This window comes from Lepisma saccharinum, chromosome 3 (assembly GCF_977018435.1).
Source record: "Lepisma saccharinum chromosome 3, izLepSacc3.1, whole genome shotgun sequence".
NCBI lineage: Eukaryota > Metazoa > Arthropoda > Insecta > Zygentoma > Lepismatidae > Lepisma > Lepisma saccharinum.
In genome coordinates, this window is record NC_139231.1 from 90,666,159 (window position 1) to 90,688,818 (window position 22,660).

The 22,660-nt window shown below is 38.3% G+C and overlaps 1 protein-coding gene across 2 annotated transcripts in view; it reads left to right on the plus strand.

Annotated features, from left to right (window-relative positions):
- LOC145985236 (transmembrane protein 229b-like) overlaps window positions 1–22,022 on the plus strand; it is a 46,823-nt gene extending 24,801 nt beyond the window's left edge. For both annotated transcript variants that reach the window (XM_083119002.1, XM_083119003.1), the window contains exons 2-3: window positions 13,403–13,547; window positions 20,110–22,022. In XM_083119002.1, coding sequence (XP_082975128.1) covers window positions 13,409–13,547; window positions 20,110–20,471 — 501 coding nt within the window. In that variant the 5' untranslated portion in view covers window positions 13,403–13,408 and the 3' untranslated portion in view covers window positions 20,472–22,022. The remainder of the gene's footprint in view (window positions 1–13,402; window positions 13,548–20,109) is intronic.
- The last annotated feature ends 638 nt before the right edge of the window (window positions 22,023–22,660 follow it).

A 22,660-nucleotide genomic window follows, 5' to 3' on the forward strand; every position in this document is an offset into this window, starting at 1 on the left:
CATTTTTTATAAACATTAGCTTGTGTTCGTGCAGAGAGATTTCTATTTCATTGTACATTCTCCATATTTTGTACGAAACTTAGGTTTTTCCTTCCTTTCATCGACAAGTGTAAGTGAAATTGAAAATTACTGAGTACTGTAGTTCTGACTTCGTTTTCTGGTCAGAGTGCTGATGGTCTTGTCGATTCACCCAACACCGTAGCGTAAACAGAAAGTCTAAAGAACTTATATTTCTAAAGTAAGTCTTCATACCAAATTATGTAAATTAAAATGCTAGTTACGCCTTATATTACAAAGTAGTTTTACTTTCACTGGAAATAGAATAATTTATTTTTATCGTGAACGGGGATTCCCTCGCTTGTTTGTTCCCTCTCTGTGAAAACTTGCCTCCTGCTCAGGACGCTGCAAGGCTGGGAGCGCGAGGTTAGTGGCGGTATAGTTTTGTTTGTGATTCGTGTCGTGTACAGCGATCAGATTTATGCAAGGAAGTGCTGGACTAAAATGCAAGAACAATTGAGTTCTTAATTGAGTGAAGATGTAGTCATAGGTAAGGTAGGACCCACTTTTGGTCTTTCATGTTTCCTTCTTATAAGAATAACTTCTAAATTGTTTTCAACTCTATTTTCCTTTGCAAGTAGCAGTGGCAAGTGACAGTAATTTTTTTAAAAAAATTAAAAGTTGTTGAAACGTTATTTTATGCGTTAACACTGTCGTCGAATAGATATTACAAGCAGACATTTTTTATGCAGCCGATACAAGCGAAGAGGTAGGCAGTTTCGTTTACCCTGAAGGGATAACAAGAGAAGAGGGTGGTCAATGAGAGTACAATGCAAGGGAAGTCTTTTCTTTGTGTTTAGGACAAGGAGTGTTGTGGGGTTATCGCGGGGTCTGTTTCAGGTCTGGCGGAACAGGTCAGTGGTGTCACTTTGGATTGTCAGAAAAGAGCTAAATTGCTCCTAAAAATTGGGATTCTATTCTCTCAAGCAACTACATTTATTATAACCTGTTTATATGTTACATAGTAACCTTTCGTGTAGCCATCATAGGAGGGTCCCAAACAAGGATCCTATGTTCTATTATCACGTAAAGGTGGATAGAACAAACTAGGATGTGAAGTATTCACACTGAATGAAATAGGTCACCTTTACGTATGTTTTTTCTTGAAAGCCCCGTAGTGGTCATCCTAACACGTTACGAAGCCAGGTGACCTAATTGTGGCCATGTCAATGTTTCCTGATCCTCTTGATTTCATTCTCCATATATTCTCATCGTCACGATTAACATAGATCAGAACAACTGAGACGAAAATATCCAAAATTTAAATTATGTTTACTTGCACATACAGGTGTCAGAAATACATTTATCTAGAAAGCCAAGACTGGAATTAATTACAACCATTCCTTTAGTTAGACAACAGATAACAATAGTGTTTCCCTTGGTGCGAGGAAGTCTTGCTAAAAAAAAAAAAAAACTAAGTTGGCAACAGTAGAACGTACCAAACTGACAGTCGCTGAAAGTGCGGAATTCTGTCGTCTGCTCACGGCACAAACGTCATACTGACCCGAAAATTATGGGGTTCTTCTGGCCCTTTTCACCTCATTGCAAAATAAATAAATAAATTTAGAAAAAAGTGATGAAGAATTGACAACAGGGCTCGAGCACTATTCGTTGGATTTCTGCGATGTCTCATGATTGGTAGTTCTTTCTGGAGGTGCGTGCATAAATCAGGGGTTGAAAAAATACAAAAAAAAAAAAAAATCGAAATTAACAAAAAACTAGATCGATGGCATCTGGTGGGCGGGAGGAGAACGCCCAAGACATAATTATCGTACTGATGGCCGGTAACTAAACTTTTGAAAACGTCACGCCACTGGCAAGTAAAGAAGCGCCTGGAGAGACATTGAACCACTCTCCATGACATAGCCCCCCCTCCCTTTCTTTTTACATATTTAACCAAGTAATGGATATTATCGCACTTTTGTGCCTACCCTGCTAGCAAATCTACGCTTCGCCACTGATAAAGGCGGCCGTAGCGACATCACCTCCAGTATGGACGAAATAGACAATGTATGGAACCCTACCTCTACACCCCCCTAGTGCAATGCACGTAACTGCCATGAAATTAGGACTTTAAAAATTTGAAATTTTGATAGCAACTCTGGAGAACTGTTTTGACGTTCCAAGCTTGCATTGGAGCGAAATCGGCCAACGCTTTTCAAAGATGGCGGACTTTTAAATTACCGTAACAGAACTTTAGATGATACAATTGGCGTCCTTGACATGCAGAAGACATATTTCATTGTTGAAGGAGATTGGCAAATGTATTGACGTACAGAAATTGCTGCATGTTAAAAATAGCCTGTAAAAAGTACAATTCAGCATAAAAAACTGTGCACCATGAGTGGCCTTAATGAATAGGGTCAGTTGTTCCTTAGCAACAAACACAACTGAGTTTCGGGCTCGTTTCATAACAGGGATTATGAAAATTTGTGACGTGTTACAGGTTCAAAGTATTGGAAAAGTTATCATATTCCTGTTCGAGAACTTACGCATGTCTCTTAGGGCGTGTCTGAAGTACGAGTATGAAGCTCTATTTTTTATTATTCAATTATAATGTAGTGTTAAAACAGTTTGAAAGCAAATATGTGGCACTAAGTAAATTAAAATAGAAGTAGGCCTATGTAATGAAGAATATTCTCACTTTTTCTTAATAGACTAGATTATGTAATTATATCACAAATATTTTGTTAAAATATACTGAAATGTTATACTCACCGCAAATATTTCTTTTTTGTTAATTTACGTCGCTTTTCTCCTCCAAGTTAATCGCAACAATGAGGATGGATGATGAACAGATTAAATGGATGATTGGACCAACACAAGGATACATCCATGCATTACTCAGGGCTCGAACCTGAGACCTTTGGCTTGCTTTGAGAAGTTTTTGGAATATACAATTTTTGCTTCTCAGCTCCACTAATATTTGAGCTATATGTGTGTACTAATAGGATAGTATTTATTATGGGGACAAAAAGCATGAAAGGATGCCTGGATGTAATTCAAAATTAACCAAATTTTACCAAAATTACTTTTTTCTCCCATAATAGAACAAGTTTACAACACTCGCGTTACAACAAATTGGTCCAATTTTCTGACAATTAATTTTTAGGTTAGTGTTTTCACTTTTTGAGTGTACCGTTGTTCTTATCAAACTCTAAATATTAAATGCTCTGTACAGCTTATATTTTGCTTAAATTAAACAAAACTGAATGTTTCAAACTTTGGTAGCGACCACACCCTGTGTGTGTTACATATTGCGATGGTACAATTCAACATCCTTGGATGCAATGGTCTCTTCCATTGCATCGGCGGACAGTGGTCACTGCCAAAGAGGCACGGATATTAGGGTGCCGCTACCTTCAGGATTAAGGACTAATCCTTCAGTAGACACAACCAAATACCAATGAAACAATCACCACAGTCCGCCTCCAGCTAGCTAGTCGGTAGGGGTGGGACACCACTGAAGGTTTTCATTGCAAATCAAGATAATTACTTAAATCAAAAAAAAGATTGGAAACAATTTTACTTGAGTTTAATGCTGATAAGAAGATAAGTAAATAAGAAAGTTTTTAGATACACAAGTTCTAGTTATTTCTGATTGACATTTCCGAGAGGGGATGATTACTGAATCACCTGGGCTGGCGCACTGTTGTTTAATTTCGTTTTCTTACCCCTTTCATGGGTTCCTGGACGACACTGCCGTGGTGAAGCTCCTATTGTTGCGTCCTGTGGTGCCTTATCAAAACACCGGTTCTGCATTGGTCAAATCGATCCATTGGTGCATTTAGTTCCTTGCTCACACTTATGTATTTTATAACACTGTCCACACACTAAACTTGTACTGAAAATAAGCACAACAACTTGGACGTCAACTTGTTTTTGTCACCTCACACACTTAGGTATCTTAACACTGTCCACCATAATATCTCTTACACTCGGTACTGCTTAGTGGTCACCGACGGATCTCGATGGTATTCGACACCTCCGTCTTTCACCGTACTCGAGCCAAAACTGTTTCCACAAAATTTAGAATGTTAAGGTTATGCCGAAATTGAGTTGACTTTTTGAATTCTATTGGTGGAAATTTGGAGGGAAACGTTACAAGCAGCAAAGGACAGTTTGCAGTGATGTCAAACCTCCTATGACTTCAGGCAATATATTCCCGCTACACCAAAGCAAAGTATCCAACCATATTATCATATTACTATAATTCTAGTGACACATCTTTGGAGTTTGCAACCAGTACAGGAGGATGCAGACCAGATGATCGGGACGTATAAAAGGGGTTATTGTGAGACAATGAGTTTTATGACTTGTGTCGCCAGAATGGCTGGAGAGAGACACACAGTTGACAATAGCAGTGGCTGCCTCTGGGCCATTAGTGGAAAGATGAATAGAAGAGAGAGCTAGGTTAGCCGATAGTTGCCAGATTTAAGATATTCGCAAGAACGTTTAGTGTAAAGACATAGGGATTTCAGAAGTAAAGATGGCTGTGATGCGAGGCTAGACTCGGGGCGAATCCGTCATGGGCCATGTGTGGCGATTTAGGGTTTGCGAGGGGGAATCTCACATCATACTGGCAAGAAGTTGCTGCGAAATCAGAGAAATGCTGGAAAACGTAGGAATATGAAGAAATTATAGAATTCTTGAATGATATTAGAAAATAATTAGAAATGAAATATAGATATGAACAGTGGTGGAAAAGAACTGTTCCAAAGCCCCTTTTGAACTTAGAGAAGGAAAAATCTGTCCGATTCTGAGTTCACTTTTTTTTTTTTAGTAAATATGTGAATAATGAAAATATAATTAATAATTGATAAGCTACATCAAATACATATAAACATAACTTGGTTAACACAATATAAAATCGAAGATTAAATGTAAATGAGAGTAAATGGTATATATTAGAAAATATAATAAGATATGCAATAATATATTGAGTATAATTTAAGAAATATAATCCTTTCCTTTCTATGGGAAATGGTTGACAAAAGGGAAAGTTTAGGACAGGTTCGTGGGTGTGTTTGTTTGGGTTCGATGGTTCCTTGACCTTGACTGGGTCCCTTTATATTGTACTTGCGGGGGGTTGTCCTCGCGGCTGGGAATAATGGCAATCGGTAATCCTTGGAAATTCTTGTTTGGTGCCTTCACACGTTGACACGTGTCACACGAGGCTAAAATTTTTCTTATGTGCCGAGCCATATTTTTCCAATAAAAGGATTTTCTAATCTCTGCGAATACTTTCGCACTTCCGAAATGACCACGAATGGTATGAATATACCAAATCAATTTCGCAATGATCGATTGGGGTACACACACTCTCCAATCATTTGCACCATTATTCGTTCTTCTAAATACAATGTTATTTTCAATCTTATGAAGATTCTTGATTTTTCTCTCTTTAAGACTAAGTTTTCTGTTATCATCTTGCTTTAGAACGTGAATAATATTTCTCAACTTCTCGTCATCTTCCTGCAATTCGGTCATATTCTTCAATTCAGGGACAACCCTCGTATCAATGTCATAATCAATTGCTGCGATCACTTCTTCAGTGTCAATGGTCTCAGTGTGACATTCCGTCACTCCAGTGTCAGTATTAACCGGATTTCTACTTAAAAAATCTGGCACAATATGTTGCTTCCCTGGCACATATCTAATGTCAAAACACAAATCTTGTATTTGTAAACACCATCTTTGTATTCTCTTGTTAGTGAAAGAACATTTCCACAAGTGTGTCAATACCTTGCAATCTGTTTCCACAATAAAATGTTCTCCTTCGAGGAAATGCCTTAATTTCTTGATTGCATAAATTAGGCTGAGCATCTCACGCTCTGTCGCAGCATATACTTTCTCAGTTGCGGTTAAAGTGCGTGAAATAAAAGCAATAACATGTTGATTTCCATCTTCATCATTTTGATACAAACATGCCCCAACTCCATAGGCTGACGAATCTACACTCAAATGAAATGTCTTGCCTTTCAGAGGATAATAAAGCATAACTGTGTTCAGGAATTTTTCCTTTATCTCTTCAAAGGCGGACTGCTGCAACGGACCCCACTTCCAACGAGTGTCCTTCTTCAGTAAAGCGCACAATGGAGCTTCTGACGATGACAACTGAGGCACGAATGCTCTATAAAATCCAACGAATCCTAGATATTTTCTTAACTCTTTCTGGTTTTTCGGTGGCTGCAGTTGTTGAATGGCTTCTATCCGTTCAGGTTGACATTTTATTCCTGACCCGGTTAAATTAAAACCTAAATAACTAATCTCCTTCTTTCCAAATGAACATTTTCTAAGCTTTACATGAAATCCTCCTCTTTTCAATCTCTCCAGAATGGCTTCTATTCTTGACAAAAGTTCATCATAAGTGTCGGCACTACACAGTAAATCATCGACGTAAACAGATGTGTATGAGAGAACTTCGCTCCCCAAAACCTGTTCTACGCAGCGTGCGCAAGCACTCGAGGAATTTAACATTCCGTACGGAATCTTGTTAAAGACGAAAGTTTTCCCTCTATAAACGAAAGCCATGTATTTCTTACTCTTCTCGTGCAGTGGAATAGATAGAAAACATTGTGACAAATCAAGCGTGGCAAAATAAGTTGCACCTTGGTGTCGATATAATATATCTTCAATTGATTCACACCTCTCTGCATCTCGTTCAATGAATCGGTTCGCTAAGCGTAGGTCGAGACATACTCTAGGTGTATTATCGTTCTTCTTTACAATCAATAAGGGTGAGGTGTGGGCAGAATATCCTCGTTTAATGACACCTTGCTCCAGCATAGTAGTTATTTCTCTATCTATTAATTCCTTATAAGCCAAAGGAATGTAATTTGTTTTCGCCTGAAATTCTTTTATATTCTTCACTTTAATTTTATATTCATATTTCTTCATGTCTCCTGGAAAATCTGACATCACGTCCTGATAATTCAACAGCAATTTCGGTAGTTTACCTTGTTGTGTTTTATCTAAATCATCTTGTTTACAAACAATGTTTTTAATTTCTTCCTCGGAATAATATTCCGTGCGCGTAGGCAACTTTAGAGCTTCCTTATTTATTGTTTGGCAAGCGTTTATGTTGACGTCATCACAATATGGTTCTAATGAATGATTAATATGATCCGCATCATTTATTGGCAAAAGAGGTTCTTGAATCATGCATGTAACAATACGTGGCTGAATGGAAACATCGCTCTTGCGAAATGGAACTGCACATTTCTCATCTTGATTCGTGAAATTCAAAAGTCTCTTTTCGAAATCAATATAGGCTTGATATTCATGAAAGAAATCAGCTCCGATTATAACTTCAAATCTCAAGTGCGGAACAACTAAGAATGGATGAATAATAACAGTGTTGCCAAGTCTAACTTCACCAAGAATTTGTTGTTTAATTCGCACTGGCTTTTCTTTTGTGGCTGTCCTAATAATAAGATTAGATACGCCGATAACCGATGTTTGAGGTTCATTTTCTTGTATCCTTTGTAACATAAGGTGTGATATAGCTGATGACGTAGATCCTGTGTCTAATAAACAAATGCTTTCGGTATTATTAACCGTACAATTGGCCTCAGGCAAAGCACGAATCTTCGTTATTAAAGATGGGTACATTTTTCCTCCATCTTCCCAGAATTCGTCTTCGAGAGCTCCTATCGCTCTATCTAAAGTTTCTTGTGACGTTGCTCCACTGTCGGCATTCGTCGTCATTTTATTCATTGTTACATCAATAACTCCTGAGAGGGCCATGGACACGTTGTTATCATCGTCGGCTACTTCACCATGCTCATTGTTGCCAGATCCACCATATTTTCTTGGTTCGTCCATTTTCATTCCATTATTGTTATTATTAACATGTGAACGAAGTTCCTTTTGTGAAATTGATTGTTCCATCCATACGTTCGCATTGTTGCCATTTAGTAATCTATTGTGAATTTCCTTCTCTCCCCCATCTAATTGCGAGGAAGAGAGCCTGTGGCGTTTCCCTGATCGGTACGTGTTACATTAGCTTGACGTTGCTCATTTCTGCCTTCATGGTTGGCGCTTGCTTCATTGTTGTTCGAAAAGTGCTGATATTCATTCCTGTTGTCGTTGTATTGGCGGTTATACCTTGGAATATATTCATTTCGTGCTTGGCGACGTCCTACATTTATTCTATCCTCCCATGGACGTTCAGTCATCACCTGAGCTGCGTTTACGGCATGCATCTGGCCACGCCTACCATGAGTATTGTTCTGAGGTTGGTTTCTGTTGTTCCTGTTTATTGTTACATTTCTTTCCTCATCAATCATACTGAATTCCTTCAATATCGATATAAGCTCAGATAACGTCTTCGGCTTCGCAGCAGTGATATTTCTTTGCAGACCAGGATGAAAATGTCTGGCTAATGTTCTGATAAGTTCATCTTCTGGCAACGGTGGATTTAAGACAGTGTTCAATTTCGCCATCCTCACTACATACTGGACGTAAGACTCAGATTTCTTCGAATCGTACTTGGACGTATACAATGTAAGCTTGATGTTAGTTAATTGGTGGTCTGAGAGATATTCATTCAGAAATAATGCCTTAAAATCGTCAAAAGACTGAATGGTGCCTTCAAACACTTCAAAGAAGGTTAACGCCTGCCCGCCTAACGTCTGACGTAACACCTTGGTATATAGCCTCCTTGGAATGTTCATAATTGACAAGTATTCCTCCAAGTTTCTTAGATACGCATGCACATTAATCTCGGCATTTTCTCCATCAAAATATGGTAATTGTATCAATTTACTATCTAACAGTTGTTTGGCAACAGCGCAACTTATCTGGTCATTACTTTCCGAAGTAGTTGGGACATCAAATGCATTCTGAGCTACATTTCCGAAATTGTCATCAAACGTTTGTTCACTATTAGTGCCATTAGAATTTTGACTGCGTAACTCCGTAACCTGCTGCTCCAAACTTCTCACGTCGCGGTTAACCTTATTTTCTACATTCCTCACTTCTTGTTGAATTTTCTTGTTTAAATTTGTACTTAATTCCTGTAATTCCTTACGAATTTGAATTGATAATTGCTGAGGCGAATTCTGAATTTCTCGCAAGTCATTGTCTAAACCGTTCATTTGTTGCCTAATTTCATTAATAGATTCATTATTTATCCTAATTTCGGATTGCAGCGTTTGATTTTGCCCTGAAATTTCTAATAAGTCCTTTTGTACTGATCGTGAGTGATCACTGAACTGATTTTCATAACGTTCATACCGCGTGGATACATCTTGCGCAATGTTTTTCTCAAAATCAGTGACGCGAACGTTGACTTGTGTTTCTACTCGCGTAATCCTTTCTGTTATTGACGAAATATCTCGCGCCGTTTCTTCTCTAGCGTCTTCAATGTCGGTTCTCAAAGCTGAAATATTTTGAGCGGTTTCTTTACGTAAGCCTTCTACATTTTGATTATTTTCCTCCCTTACATTATCAATCCTAGCCTCCAAATTTGACCTGTTCGTTGCCATTTCTTCCCTGAGCGCTTGTATACTAATAGCATGCTCTTTACGCAAATTGCTAATATTGGCATTTATTTGCTCATTTTGAATCTGAATTATCTGGGTTAAACGTATAAACATATCCTCAATAGTGGTCGGCGGCTGTTCAAGATTTATGACCTGTGAGAGACTGACATTTTCCGACGAAGACCCAACATCTGTAAGCACAGAAATTTGCTGCACGGCGTTTTCATTTTCAGCGCCTTCCATTTCGAGGTTCCCTGCTGAGCTTGTGGCATGCAAACCGGCTTCTTCTACGAGATTTTTCTGTAGCCGCGTCAAAGGCATGGTGATCGCTTTCCCAAACAAAACGGTCAATAGATAACGGGATACGAAAGGAAAAGTTCCCTACTGTTCACTCAAAATCGGACGGAAGTTCAGTGTTGTCAACTGACGATTTGACAATTTGCTAATGAAGATTATGCAAACACAAGTATAATATAAATTAAATAGCCCCTTTAGAACATGGTTGCAACAACATACCAAAGACATGCACAAAACTAAACAAACAAACATGCTACAATTAAATGATATCATAACACAGTGCTAATATGGCCAGATAACCCCCTGCTGAAACGTGATTAAATTGCCTGGGCGCCGTGAAAAAGTTACTGGAGATGCAATGAAAGAGATGGTAGCCCCACGTTGAGAGCGTCATGAAAGATGCGATGGTACAATTCAACATCCTTGGATGCAATGGTCTCTTCCATTGCATCGGCGGACAGTGGTCACTGCCAAAGAGGCACGGATATTAGGGTGCCGCTACCTTCAGGATTAAGGACTAATCCTTCAGTAGACACAACCAAATACCAATGAAACAATCACCACAGTCCGCCTCCAGCTAGCTAGTCGGTAGGGGTGGGACACCACTGAAGGTTTTCATTGCAAATCAAGATAATTACTTAAATCAAAAAAAAGATTGGAAACAATTTTACTTGAGTTTAATGCTGATAAGAAGATAAGTAAATAAGAAAGTTTTTAGATACACAAGTTCTAGTTCTTTCTGATTGACATTTCCGAGAGGGGATGATTACTGAATCACCTGGGCTGGCGCACTGTTGTTTAATTTCGTTTTCTTACCCCTTTCATGGGTTCCTGGACGACACTGCCGTGGTGAAGCTCCTATTGTTGCGTCCTGTGGTGCCTTATCAAAACACCGGTTCTGCATTGGTCAAATCGATCCATTGGTGCATTTAGTTCCTTGCTCACACTTATGTATTTTATAACACTGTCCACACACTAAACTTGTACTGAAAATAAGCACAACAACTTGGACGTCAACTTGTTTTTGTCACCTCACACACTTAGGTATCTTAACACTGTCCACCATAATATCTCTTACACTCGGTACTGCTTAGTGGTCACCGACGGATCTCGATGGTATTCGACACCTCCGTCTTTCACCGTACTCGAGCCAAAACTGTTTCCACAAAATTTAGAATGTTAAGGTTATGCCGAAATTGAGTTGACTTTTTGAATTCTATTGGTGGAAATTTGGAGGGAAACGTTACAAGCAGCAAAGGACAGTTTGCAGTGATGTCAAACCTCCTATGACTTCAGGCAATATATTCCCGCTACACCAAAGCAAAGTATCCAACCATATTATCATATTACTATAATTCTAGTGACACATCTTTGGAGTTTGCAACCAGTACAGGAGGATGCAGACCAGATGATCGGGACGTATAAAAGGGGTTATTGTGAGACAATGAGTTTTATGACTTGTGTCGCCAGAATGGCTGGAGAGAGACACACAGTTGACAATAGCAGTGGCTGCCTCTGGGCCATTAGTGGAAAGATGAATAGAAGAGAGAGCTAGGTTAGCCGATAGTTGCCAGATTTAAGATATTCGCAAGAACGTTTAGTGTAAAGACATAGGGATTTCAGAAGTAAAGATGGCTGTGATGCGAGGCTAGACTCGGGGCGAATCCGTCATGGGCCATGTGTGGCGATTTAGGGTTTGCGAGGGGGAATCTCACATCATACTGGCAAGAAGTTGCTGCGAAATCAGAGAAATGCTGGAAAACGTAGGAATATGAAGAAATTATAGAATTCTTGAATGATATTAGAAAATAATTAGAAATGAAATATAGATATGAACAGTGGTGGAAAAGAACTGTTCCAATATATATACAGCGAAGCGACTTAAAATAGCAATAATACAAATTCAGAAGTACGTCCGGTAGAAAGAGGGATCCCGATAACTTGTTCCGAACCATCTGGATATTATATAAATTATATAGGCTATATATAGTTTCCTCGCCGTCCAAGTGCAAGACGTTGCAACCCGAGAGATGGGATGCGGAATATTGAGGGGCGAATCCGCCCCCTCATCCCTTGTTTAAGGAAACTGCTCATATTTCCTCCACCGATCACATTACATTAAAAAGGAAATGAAGTTGGGAGGTTCAGAAGTAGAGTGGGCGTGACCGTTTCTTTGAAATCGCAACCATGGAAACGGTTCAACACGCATTGCATTACAAAAAATGCGTAAAGTTTCCACGTCATTCTCTACTCGGCAGTGGTGAACTTTGCACGGTGTCTGATTGAGCGTGGAAGAGTTATTCGATGCGTATTATCGTTGAAGGTAAGGTAACTCTATGCATTGTAGGCAAGTTTCCGAGACGGGACTTGGTACAATCTCGAATGACATAGGATTTTTGCAATTCCAGACGAATCGAGTACGTGACAAGTCAGTCATTCGTTAACTCAGAGGAGACTCAGAAAATCACACGCTTCCTCTTATTGCATTATTTGTTATTTTATTATCCAATGGTTTGATTTAATTTAGTCGCTTTTATTATAATAAAAATAATTATTTTTTATTCGAGACACTGACGGGTCCGAGAGAAAGTCAGGACTGAAGTTTCGTTACAAGGACATTTGAAACTCTAGACCGGACAGAACACTAAAATAGTTTACCCATGTTTGTGATTTATTATTTTATTGTTTATATTATTTCCAACTATTGAATTGTCTGAATGTTTCAAACTTTGGTAGCGACCACACCCTGTGTGTGTTACATATATATACAGCGAAGCGACGTAAAACTATCGATACTAGACTTGAGAGTTTGAGACTGATTATTTTGTATGGAGAATATACCGAGACTGGATTTTCTGTCGAGACGATTCCCAGGCTGGATTTTCTGTCGGGTCGAGACTGAGACTGGTTTGATTGATTTATTTATTTGTGCCTCTTGGCTAATTTGCGAAGATGAGGATGAGTGATGAAATTGATGAATGGACATTCACAAACAACCAAGCCCGAGCGGGATTCGAACCCGGGACCCTTGGCTTCGCAGCGCGATGTGCTAACCACTAGGTCATAGGGTCAGGCGAGACTGAGACTGGATTTTATATGTCGTCAAGAGACTGAGACTGGAATTTTCTATGTCCAAGCGAGACCGAGACTGAATGTTCTCTATCGAGAAGATAGTGAGGCTGAAGTTTCTCTGTCGAGACGAGACCGAGACTGAAGTTTCTCTTTTAAGACGAGGCTACGGACCAGACGCTCGAGATGAGATGGGTAACGAGACAGGCATTTACAACTCCATATCATGGTTTCCCCATTCACCGAAGGAGACGACATCGGGCCAACTTTCGTCATGTGTCGCCTTGGTATTTTTCTTAAGGAAATAACCAACTTACTACGAAATGTACTGTTACAATATTGAGCCCTCACATGTATTTTGAAAATTTAGCGTAATTGAGTTTGGTATAATCATACCAACAGTTTAATGGAATTTGTATTATCTGTGCATCCCCTTCATTACAACTATTATTATTATTACTATTATTATTTATGTACTATCTGTTCTGCAGGACAAGATGGCTCGTAGTCACAGCAACACAGAGGAACTTTCCCCATGGCTGAAACTCTACATCTATGGTCTCCATGGATACTTCATAGAGATTATGTTCACAGCTGGATGGGAGTTCGTTGTTAATAATAACTGGAAATTTCCAGGTAGGTTCTTTTTCACTTTTAGATAATATAATATTTCATTATTTTTCCCTTCGACAATTGCATCGCCTACAACGGAAACCCCTCAAGATTTAAAATAGTTTCCCATTACTTCGGAATATTTTCTCTTAAAAGTTCCCACAATACTTAATTGGAAAAAAAATGACTTAATTATCATTATTTAGTTGAAAACGTAAAAGGATTACAATCGGTTGACTGTGTTACTGGGTTAGTTATTGAGTTGTAAATTAAATCAAAGTACAGTTATGTAGTCGATAAAATAACGGAATTACAATTATTTAGTTCAAAATGTCCATGAATTAGATATTTAGTGCTCTAGGTAGTAACTACTTAATTGCAAAAGTAAATTATTAAACATACAGTCACGTGGAGTGACTGACGAAAACTATAGGCAATCTCAGTCAGTCTGCAGTACGTGTAATGTGTCTACTTGATCATCACATGTAAACCCCATTTTTCACGTTTTTGTGAGGAACTGTTCCAAGGTTTCCTCCAGTCTTTACAACCTTCTAAAAAAATATGTTCACTAACTATTTCTGGATAAATAATCCGTTGCTACTGGATAAGAACATCATATGGGCAGTTGGCGTACCAGTAGGAAGGGCTGATGGAGATTTTACCCTTTCTTTTCTAAAGCAGGATACATGAATAGATATAGAACTGGCTGCTTAGAAAACGACAGTGGGGACGCCACTGCATCTGGATACATTTATCAGCGAAGCCATATGAACAGAAAACCATTCTCCTAATAGGTCAATAAACTAAGAAGTAGTGACGTCAGGCGCTGCTGCGTCTTGATATTTAGTCGAAAGGAAATCGATGGGAACAAATTAATCTTCATCTCATCCCTCCATCGAATCAAGACGACAATGGCTAGACATCTCATTATAACTGTATCTTGTTCCACGGTCGAATCTATAACGATCTTCAAGTCTATGGAGAAGACTCAAGATCTACGAAACTTTTGCGAGGGCTGTAGAGCCTACTTCACTGGAAACTCAAATAATTAAATCTGACAAAGGTGACTTTTTCCCACTGTACCATGATTATTTTACATTGTATTTTGTGCCTCTATACTCTGTCCCAGAAATATGTGGATCAAGTAATGACTCTACGAATGAACGCATGAGAGGAAAAGGCGGGGCACGGAGGGCACTGGCGTACCCAGAGGGGGCTGAAGGGCTACAGCCCATGCCGAATTTTTTAGAAAATACGTATAACATTCAAATGAAGGCAGTAAGGAAGTCGGAAAAAATATCCTTAAAATGACCCCCCCCCATAACCATTTTTGTATTTGATTAACTTTTAAAAAGAAGATTTAAAATAGTAATTGGAACTCATATCTCATGAAAATAAAACGCCAACAACGGGGTATCGTCGAAATGGATTTACGGCGATGCATTCTATGATCCAAGCAAATATTTAATCTCACTCTGTTCAGTAAAAGTTTGATTCATGGCACTGAACCCGTGTTCACATTCAGCTATAGACATTGGTACAATTTCAATTGATTTCACATAATCCTTGAGTGAGGTGGAAATGTGTTTTGGATTTTCTTTGTAGATGTGAAAATATTCAAGTGACGCACACACGCTTTCGCTTACATTAACGTTCTCCTGATGTGTCTCGATAAAACACACGTCCTGTGTGCATTTAATAGGACTACATGCGAAAAGAAACCAAAGTCTTCAAACCGGCTTTTCATATTGTCTACCAAAGAACGTCTGGTTTTCCTCTAACTCCTGAACTACCGTTCTCCTACACGTGAATCAATCGTTTTCAATGTTCAAGAGTAGCCATGTAAATTTCTTGCTTTGCTCTAAGAACTAAAGCATTTTGGTTTTGCATATACAATGTTAGTACTTTCAGTACTTGTATAGAGTATTAAAATATAGCAAATTCTATCATAAATAACTACTTTGTAAAATGTTTTACCAAAACAAACCTTCAAACCTGAACCTCCCACGAGTCTATAGGGTACCATTTCGACTTATTTGTTTTTAAATACGCAACAAAAATCTACAGATCTCAACAAGCGCTCGAACAGAATTAAACGACAAAGCGACCCAACATACGTCAAAACACAGCCAGGTTTTAGTATCCGATACAGAAGAACTATCAGAAGTCTCAAAAAATATCGAATATATGGCATCTAAAAGAGAGACAGCCTTTTGTGCCAATTTTTCAAAAAACATTGGATGAGCTCAAACACTTGAATTATTAGTTTAAAAACAATCACATTAATTACTGGGTGAGCTCGGACCCCACGGACCCAACTAAATTGGCGCCACCTTACACAGTCGCCATAAATTGCGTAACGAAATTTTTGTATGTAGCTAAGTAGGGTGTGATAAACTTTATTGAATTCATTTGGAACACCAGAAGTACGATATAGTTTACAAGTGGGTTGGAGTTGAGTTGGCGTTTTAAGTCCACTTTATGCACAGTAAGGCTAATCGTGACTGGACCTACAGTTTAAAATGGGATCCGAACCACTATGTGCCTCCACAGAGTATCGAACCCGGAACCCCACAAGTGGGTTGGAAATAATGATCCCTGGTTGAGATGTGTCATTCATAACCAAAGATTTGATGTTTCAAAACGGGAAGGGTGGGAGAATAGATACTACTTTGCAATTACAAAATTCTGATTTTCCGTTCCATCACATTCGAAATGAGGCCCAGAACGTGGCCTAGAGCTTCTTTATATGTTTCAAAATTATCTGCTTTTAAAAATAACCATAAATTCTAAAAAAAATAAAGAAGTAAAATGTATTTATGTAAACTTTCGATTAAAAAATAGGAAATCCGTGTGTGATCTTCTAAAATGGAGTTTTCCATGCCCCAATTTACACACACACACACACACACACATATATATATATATATATATATGTGTGTGTGTGTGTGTGTGTGTGTGTGTGTGTGTATGTATGTATGTATGTATGTATGTATGTGTATGCTCCTGTGCCACTGAACGCACATATGCAACATTCAAGTTAACAAGTTCAGCCCCTCCCGAGAAAGAATCCTGCGTACGCCAGTGACGGACGGGGAAACACACTGTTTCGCTCAGCCCACTAACTTTCTCCCTTTCTCTACTTTTTTGCGCAGTTTGCTCTACAGATACCTGGGACAACCAAGGGCGCCCGGAAAGACGGCAAGGGCGTGCCCCCTCCTGGAAAATGAATGTCAGTCTTAAAGTTATGTATTTCACATATAAATATCCGCTTGTCATAATAATTTGCACGCATTATTATAAAGGATCGACAATTACAAAGGGCAGAATGTTGCAGGGACATGAAAACTTCAAAATGAAGCAGTGTTTTGGGTGTGGGAATGCCTTGCTTGTCCCTTCTCCCCCCAGAAAAAAATTGACTTCCCTCCTCTGGAATGCCCATGGTAACAAGTGGCTCCGAAGGGTTTTCGTCAAGGGAATGGCAAAAACTTATAATTATAACATTGCAAAATCAGTTTTACATTTTTGTAATTAATATCATGTACTGGCATCGCTGAAAGATACGATTTCACACAGGTAAAACAGCAGATGCGAAAAATCAGTTGGCTCTGTAGCTCAGTCGGTTTAGCAATCGTAGAAATTATAAGGTTTCATATATTAAGCTGTAGGGTATTATATTCCCTCAGGAGATAAATAATTTCCCTTTGATTTTCTGTTTCTCTAACTGAAAGAAATATGTAATTAAGGCAAATTACGTGATCCTCAAAATGTAGAAACATTTGAGATTTTATTTTCAAATTCCTCACAGACCAGTGTCTAAAATGTAGGACATATCAGTGAAAAGAGGATGTCTGGTAGGGTAGCCCTGGAGGAAAGATGTGGAATCGCCCTTTGGAAACTGCACTTCTCTGGCTAGCATTCCCTTTGCAGGGAGAGTGATGCTGCATGTGTCATTTACATAATACATATTATGGTGCTTTGAAAGAATTTACTGGAACCATTCCCCCAATTCGAAATTTTTCAAATATAACCTTGTGTACTGGTGCAATCCTATATTAATAACACAAATATGTCCATCAGCCTTTTCATTCGAATTAACAGCTAGTGTCTATCTATGTACAAAATAATCTGTTCATTTTAATTGGGAACACTTGCAAATATGGGTGTGTATAAAAACAACAAAAATAATGAATAATTAGGTCCATAAACTACCTTCTGTTGTGTACACGCTATGGTCATATTGTGGTTTGGGATGAACTCGAAAGTATAATTAATTACATGCTGCTGATGGACACACCCAGCATCTACATTTGTATTGGCAATTAATCTTATCTTTCTCATCTCTCTCGGTTGTATTTAATGGTTTGTGTTGTTGTTTGTGTTCCTTAATTAAAGGGCATGTTTCTTTAAGAAAGGATACACTCAAAACTTATTCATTATTAATTTATTTTATACATGATAGCTCCACCCATCATGGCTTGAAGTGGAAAATTCGCTAGTAAGAGGGTGCTTGATTAGCTTTGGAATTGGTGAGGGATATGCCTATGCAATTATCTTAGCTGTTATGTGACAATTCCTCACATTTCCACAAACCCAGATTTAGAGGGGAGATTAGGGTGGCGATTTGACTATGAACTTTCCAAATGATGAAATTCATATATTAAAGCATGAATGATATCTAAGAATTTACTAATTTGGTTTTGTGAATATTTTATAACTACTGTACTTCTAGTATTGTTGTTACTGACTTCTCATGTTATTTAATATCTAGTGTTATATAATGTTCATATACAGTGGGTGTCCTCTTAACAGGCCACCACGAGAATAGAGCCTTGGCCGGATATCGAAATGCCCGGTTAAACTGAATTATGTAATGGAATACGGTAAACATCACTACATCACTTCACAAGATGAGCAGAAAAGAAGTACATAAAAACTTACTGTATATGTATCACTGTGCAGTATGTGCACATTTTTAAACTAAACAATTCACGATTAAAATTACCACCTGAGCTCTAGTGTCGCTTTCAATATGGCCGCTCTATGTAGGATAAATCGTTTGTTTACATTCAGTAGTAGTACGTACGTAAGAGCAGCTTGTTGCAATGGCTGGTATGGAAGAGATGTTTAAATTACACAATATTTTAAATATTTGCAAATGCGATGTGAATTCCGGGAACTATAACGAAGGTGAAGCTGTGATGAGAACGAAGCATTTAATTACGATAGGCAAAAATAACACGGAAAATGCAGACGAAACTAATGTTTACGCACTGGTTCTTCAAAGCAGTGCTGTTTCAACTGCAGCTCAGGTTGTAATTGGGTCTCTCATAATTTTAAAATGAAGCAATTCTCCTGTATTTGCAAAGCATGATTTATTTAGTTTATTTTACTTCGCGTTTTGTGCCTCTTGGCTAATTTGCGAAGATGGGGATGGGTGATGAAATGATGAAATTGATGAAACTGACAAACAACCAAGGCCGAGCGGGATTAGAACCTGGGAGAAAAATGTAGCTAAACATACCGTTGCAGTTGTTCCCCCAAAGAGGCAGGCCGGTTTAATAATAACAAATTCAGAATACATCGAGGCTCTTGTCACTACAACAACATTAGCATGTTGATTTTCTCTTTCTGGTTACCTTTGTGATTACAGACATTAATTAATTCTCAAACTATTTTCATATTCGCATTTAACTGACTTGCACCTGTTCCAAATTTCATGCATAATACATTGTTTTGGAAAAAATAAAGTTTTATACATAAAGAACAATAATTCCTAATTATAATTTAATTTAATATAATACATATTATATAATAACAAGAACCTCTCTTTATAATTTAAAACTAACTTAGTTATGTAACCGACAATTTAAGCATAATTCTAATTTTAACAATTAGAACATCATACTTTCATGGTAATAGAATCATCTTTCGGAAAATAAGGTGAACAGACACGTGCATTCTTCGTAATTTCCTTGCTGCATTTCAATGTTATCCCCTAATGACAATCCACGGTCAATCAATTTTCCCTGATTTATTTACAAATTTCAAATTGTTATTTCCACGGAGTGGAAACACATGCAAACTTTTCACTTGTCCTGACCCACAAAACAATTTAGAGCAAAAATCTGAACAGTAAACGTTACTCTTTCGAATATATTTCCCATGCTTTGAACAACTTCCTATCCTACATGGAGTAGTTCCGGAAAATCCCACCAGATGGCATATCGGATAATTTTAATCGCAAATTGTAGACTATATCTTTAAAAATAAATACAGTACTATATGTTTTTAAGGAAGTCTGTACTGTATTCTATGTAGAAGAAGTCAGTATTTTTTTCCTCAGCTGAGCTGCCGGTTAAACTGACGACTGGTTGAACCGAGACCGGTTAAGAGGGTACCTACTGTATATGTTCTCAAATGTTAAAAAAAAAAAAACCTGTGAAAATACACTTGGCGTAAGGAGTATCTGTGTATTCTAAAATGGTATTTTCTGAGCACATGTAGCAATGTAACCATTTCTATATGAAATAACGAGAAGAATGTACTACATTGCACCTGTTACTATTTTTCTTCTATTTTACAGGATGTTCCAGCGTATGGTCCCTTCTGATCTATGGAATCTCAGGAATAATAATGGAAAATATGTACAAATGGTGGTTAAAAGACAGAGTTAACGTGATTGTGCGAGGACTGATCTACGTGACCTGGATATACATGTGGGAATTTTCAACAGGTTTTGTTCTCCGATATTTCAATGCTTGTCCATGGGACTATACATTATTTTCGTACAACATTCAAGGGTTGATCACATTAGAGTATGCTCCATTGTGGTACTTTGTGTCGTTAGTAAGTGAGAGAGTTGTTGTGTGTAAACTTTCATACTTACGGTGGCAAAGGCACTCTATAGAACCTCGCAATGGAGTTGCTTCTAAGCTCAGGGACTAAAGTAGTACAAATTTGTGTTGAGATGAGGTTTCTCTGCACAGACTGTTAAAAGGCTGTGTGCTGGATACCATTGTTATGTGATTATTAATCACTGATTAAGCATATTGCACACACACACTAAACTATTGGTATCTCAAAAGATAACTTTTGACTTCTTAATATTGATAACTAAGATAAAGTAAGGAAAATTGGCATTTATGTATATAAAGTATAATATCCTACTTGATCAAGTCTTGAAGCCAATCAGATTGTACTGTACCAGAAGTTTATCTTAATTGGTAACTCTAACGTTTGGAAGTAACATGATAATTTTTGGGTGGCTCTGTTACTTTTTAAGATGAAGCTGGAATACAACAGCAACTAGTACTGAAATAATAATCTCTTAACAACTAGTATTAGTTTTTTTCACAACACAGATTTATCTTGTAGGGAAATCTAAAAGCAATTGTAAACATGTAAACCTGCATCAGGCGCGGCTCGTGCATTATTTATCCGGGGGTTCACTGAAGTGATGTGACATATATTCACTTTCCGCAAAATATACTTCCTTCGCCCAACAAAAGGATGGGGGAGGGTTTAAAAGCTTTGTCAAGAATTCTTTTTATCTGGGAGTATAAGGTTTTGTTGTAGGGGTGTGCGAATAAATTTAGGGCTGAAACTACAATAAATTGTGCCTTTATGAAAAAAGTTGAGTTTTGTTGGAATATCATGGACGTCCTCAAGTAGGGGCAAGTAATATATTTTTTCCCCACGAGGAGCAAAAAACACTCCTTCAGTCTGAAGTTACTGCAACGCTTTTATAATAATTACCAAAAATTACTGTGACTGAAATTAAATTATATGCGTGTAATATATAATTTTTGGTTTACATTCAATTTCCATGGGGGGGGGGCCCCTTTTCCCCTTCCGGACGTCCATGCTGACTAATCAGAACTGGTCCTACATTTGTTAAAGGGAAATGGCAACTAATGGCATGCGCATACTAGAAATCGAACCTGAGACCCAGGGACGTAGCTAGGTTGATCAGTTTGGGGGGGCCCAATCGTAAGATTTTGTCTATCAAACTATTTATACACCATATAGGCCTATACTGTATACATACATTATATACATTACATAGTATATATATAGTTGCGTAATGAGTTCAAGCTAGGCATCTCATGTATACAGTTTATATCGGAATCGAATCCGGTATCTCTTAGTTCAAGGGCGGGCCCGAGTCTTCTATGGCATCTGATTGTTCACTTGGGAAATGATGACGATAAGAAATTACTATATGCACACGTCTAATTTCTTAAAATTAATCTTATTTGTGTGTGGAAAACTGAATATATGATGGCACTGGATAAAACATAGTTCGCACACGCTCAAATTATTACGCTCTCGTCTTTGGTTCGGCAGGTTCAACAACCTGCCCGGGTTCGATTCCCGGTGGAGGCACATAGTTGTTCGGATCTCACTTTAAACTGTAGGTCCAATCCCGATTAACCTTACTGTGCATAAAGTGGGCTTAAATCACCAGTTCAATTAATCAATCAATCGAAAGGTTCAAGGTTCGATCCCTGGTGGTCAGGCCGGTAAGCAGAATTTGAATTCGGAAGGAGCTTATCCCTTATCGGCAGCTGCTATCTAAAGACGAAATGGTTGGGGGGAGGAGTAAATGCTCTGAAGATGAATTTCTTGGTATATTGCAACAACTTACCATATACAAGATGTTAAATCCTGTTAATGAAGTAAATTTGATCACTACTACACATTATTAAAATCAGATATTTGTAGGATTTCGGGAAAGGACTGCAGCCCCCGAGCCCCTTCCCTGGGTATGTGCCTGCTAGTATTAGTTCCAAAATTTCTGTCCTGTTCCAACATCGTGAGGACAATTTGAGAAGTACTTGAAAACGATATGGAAGAAAATTCTGCTCTGGAAACTATGGGACTGGATGTGATGACCGCGCGCAACCGAATGAAAGAACTCTTCGCAGGCCTTGTCCCTCAATATTAATTTTACTGACTAATTGTAAGTTTTTCTCGACCTCCTCGATGACGCAGTGGTAGCGTCGCCGCATTGTAATCAAGGGGTCCCGGGTCTCATCGTACAACTTTGCTTCTTTTCACCCTACTTTTACAGTTTTTCTTCCTTAAGAATTCCACTGAGCCAGAGGTCCAAGGTTCGGACATTGGACAGGTAT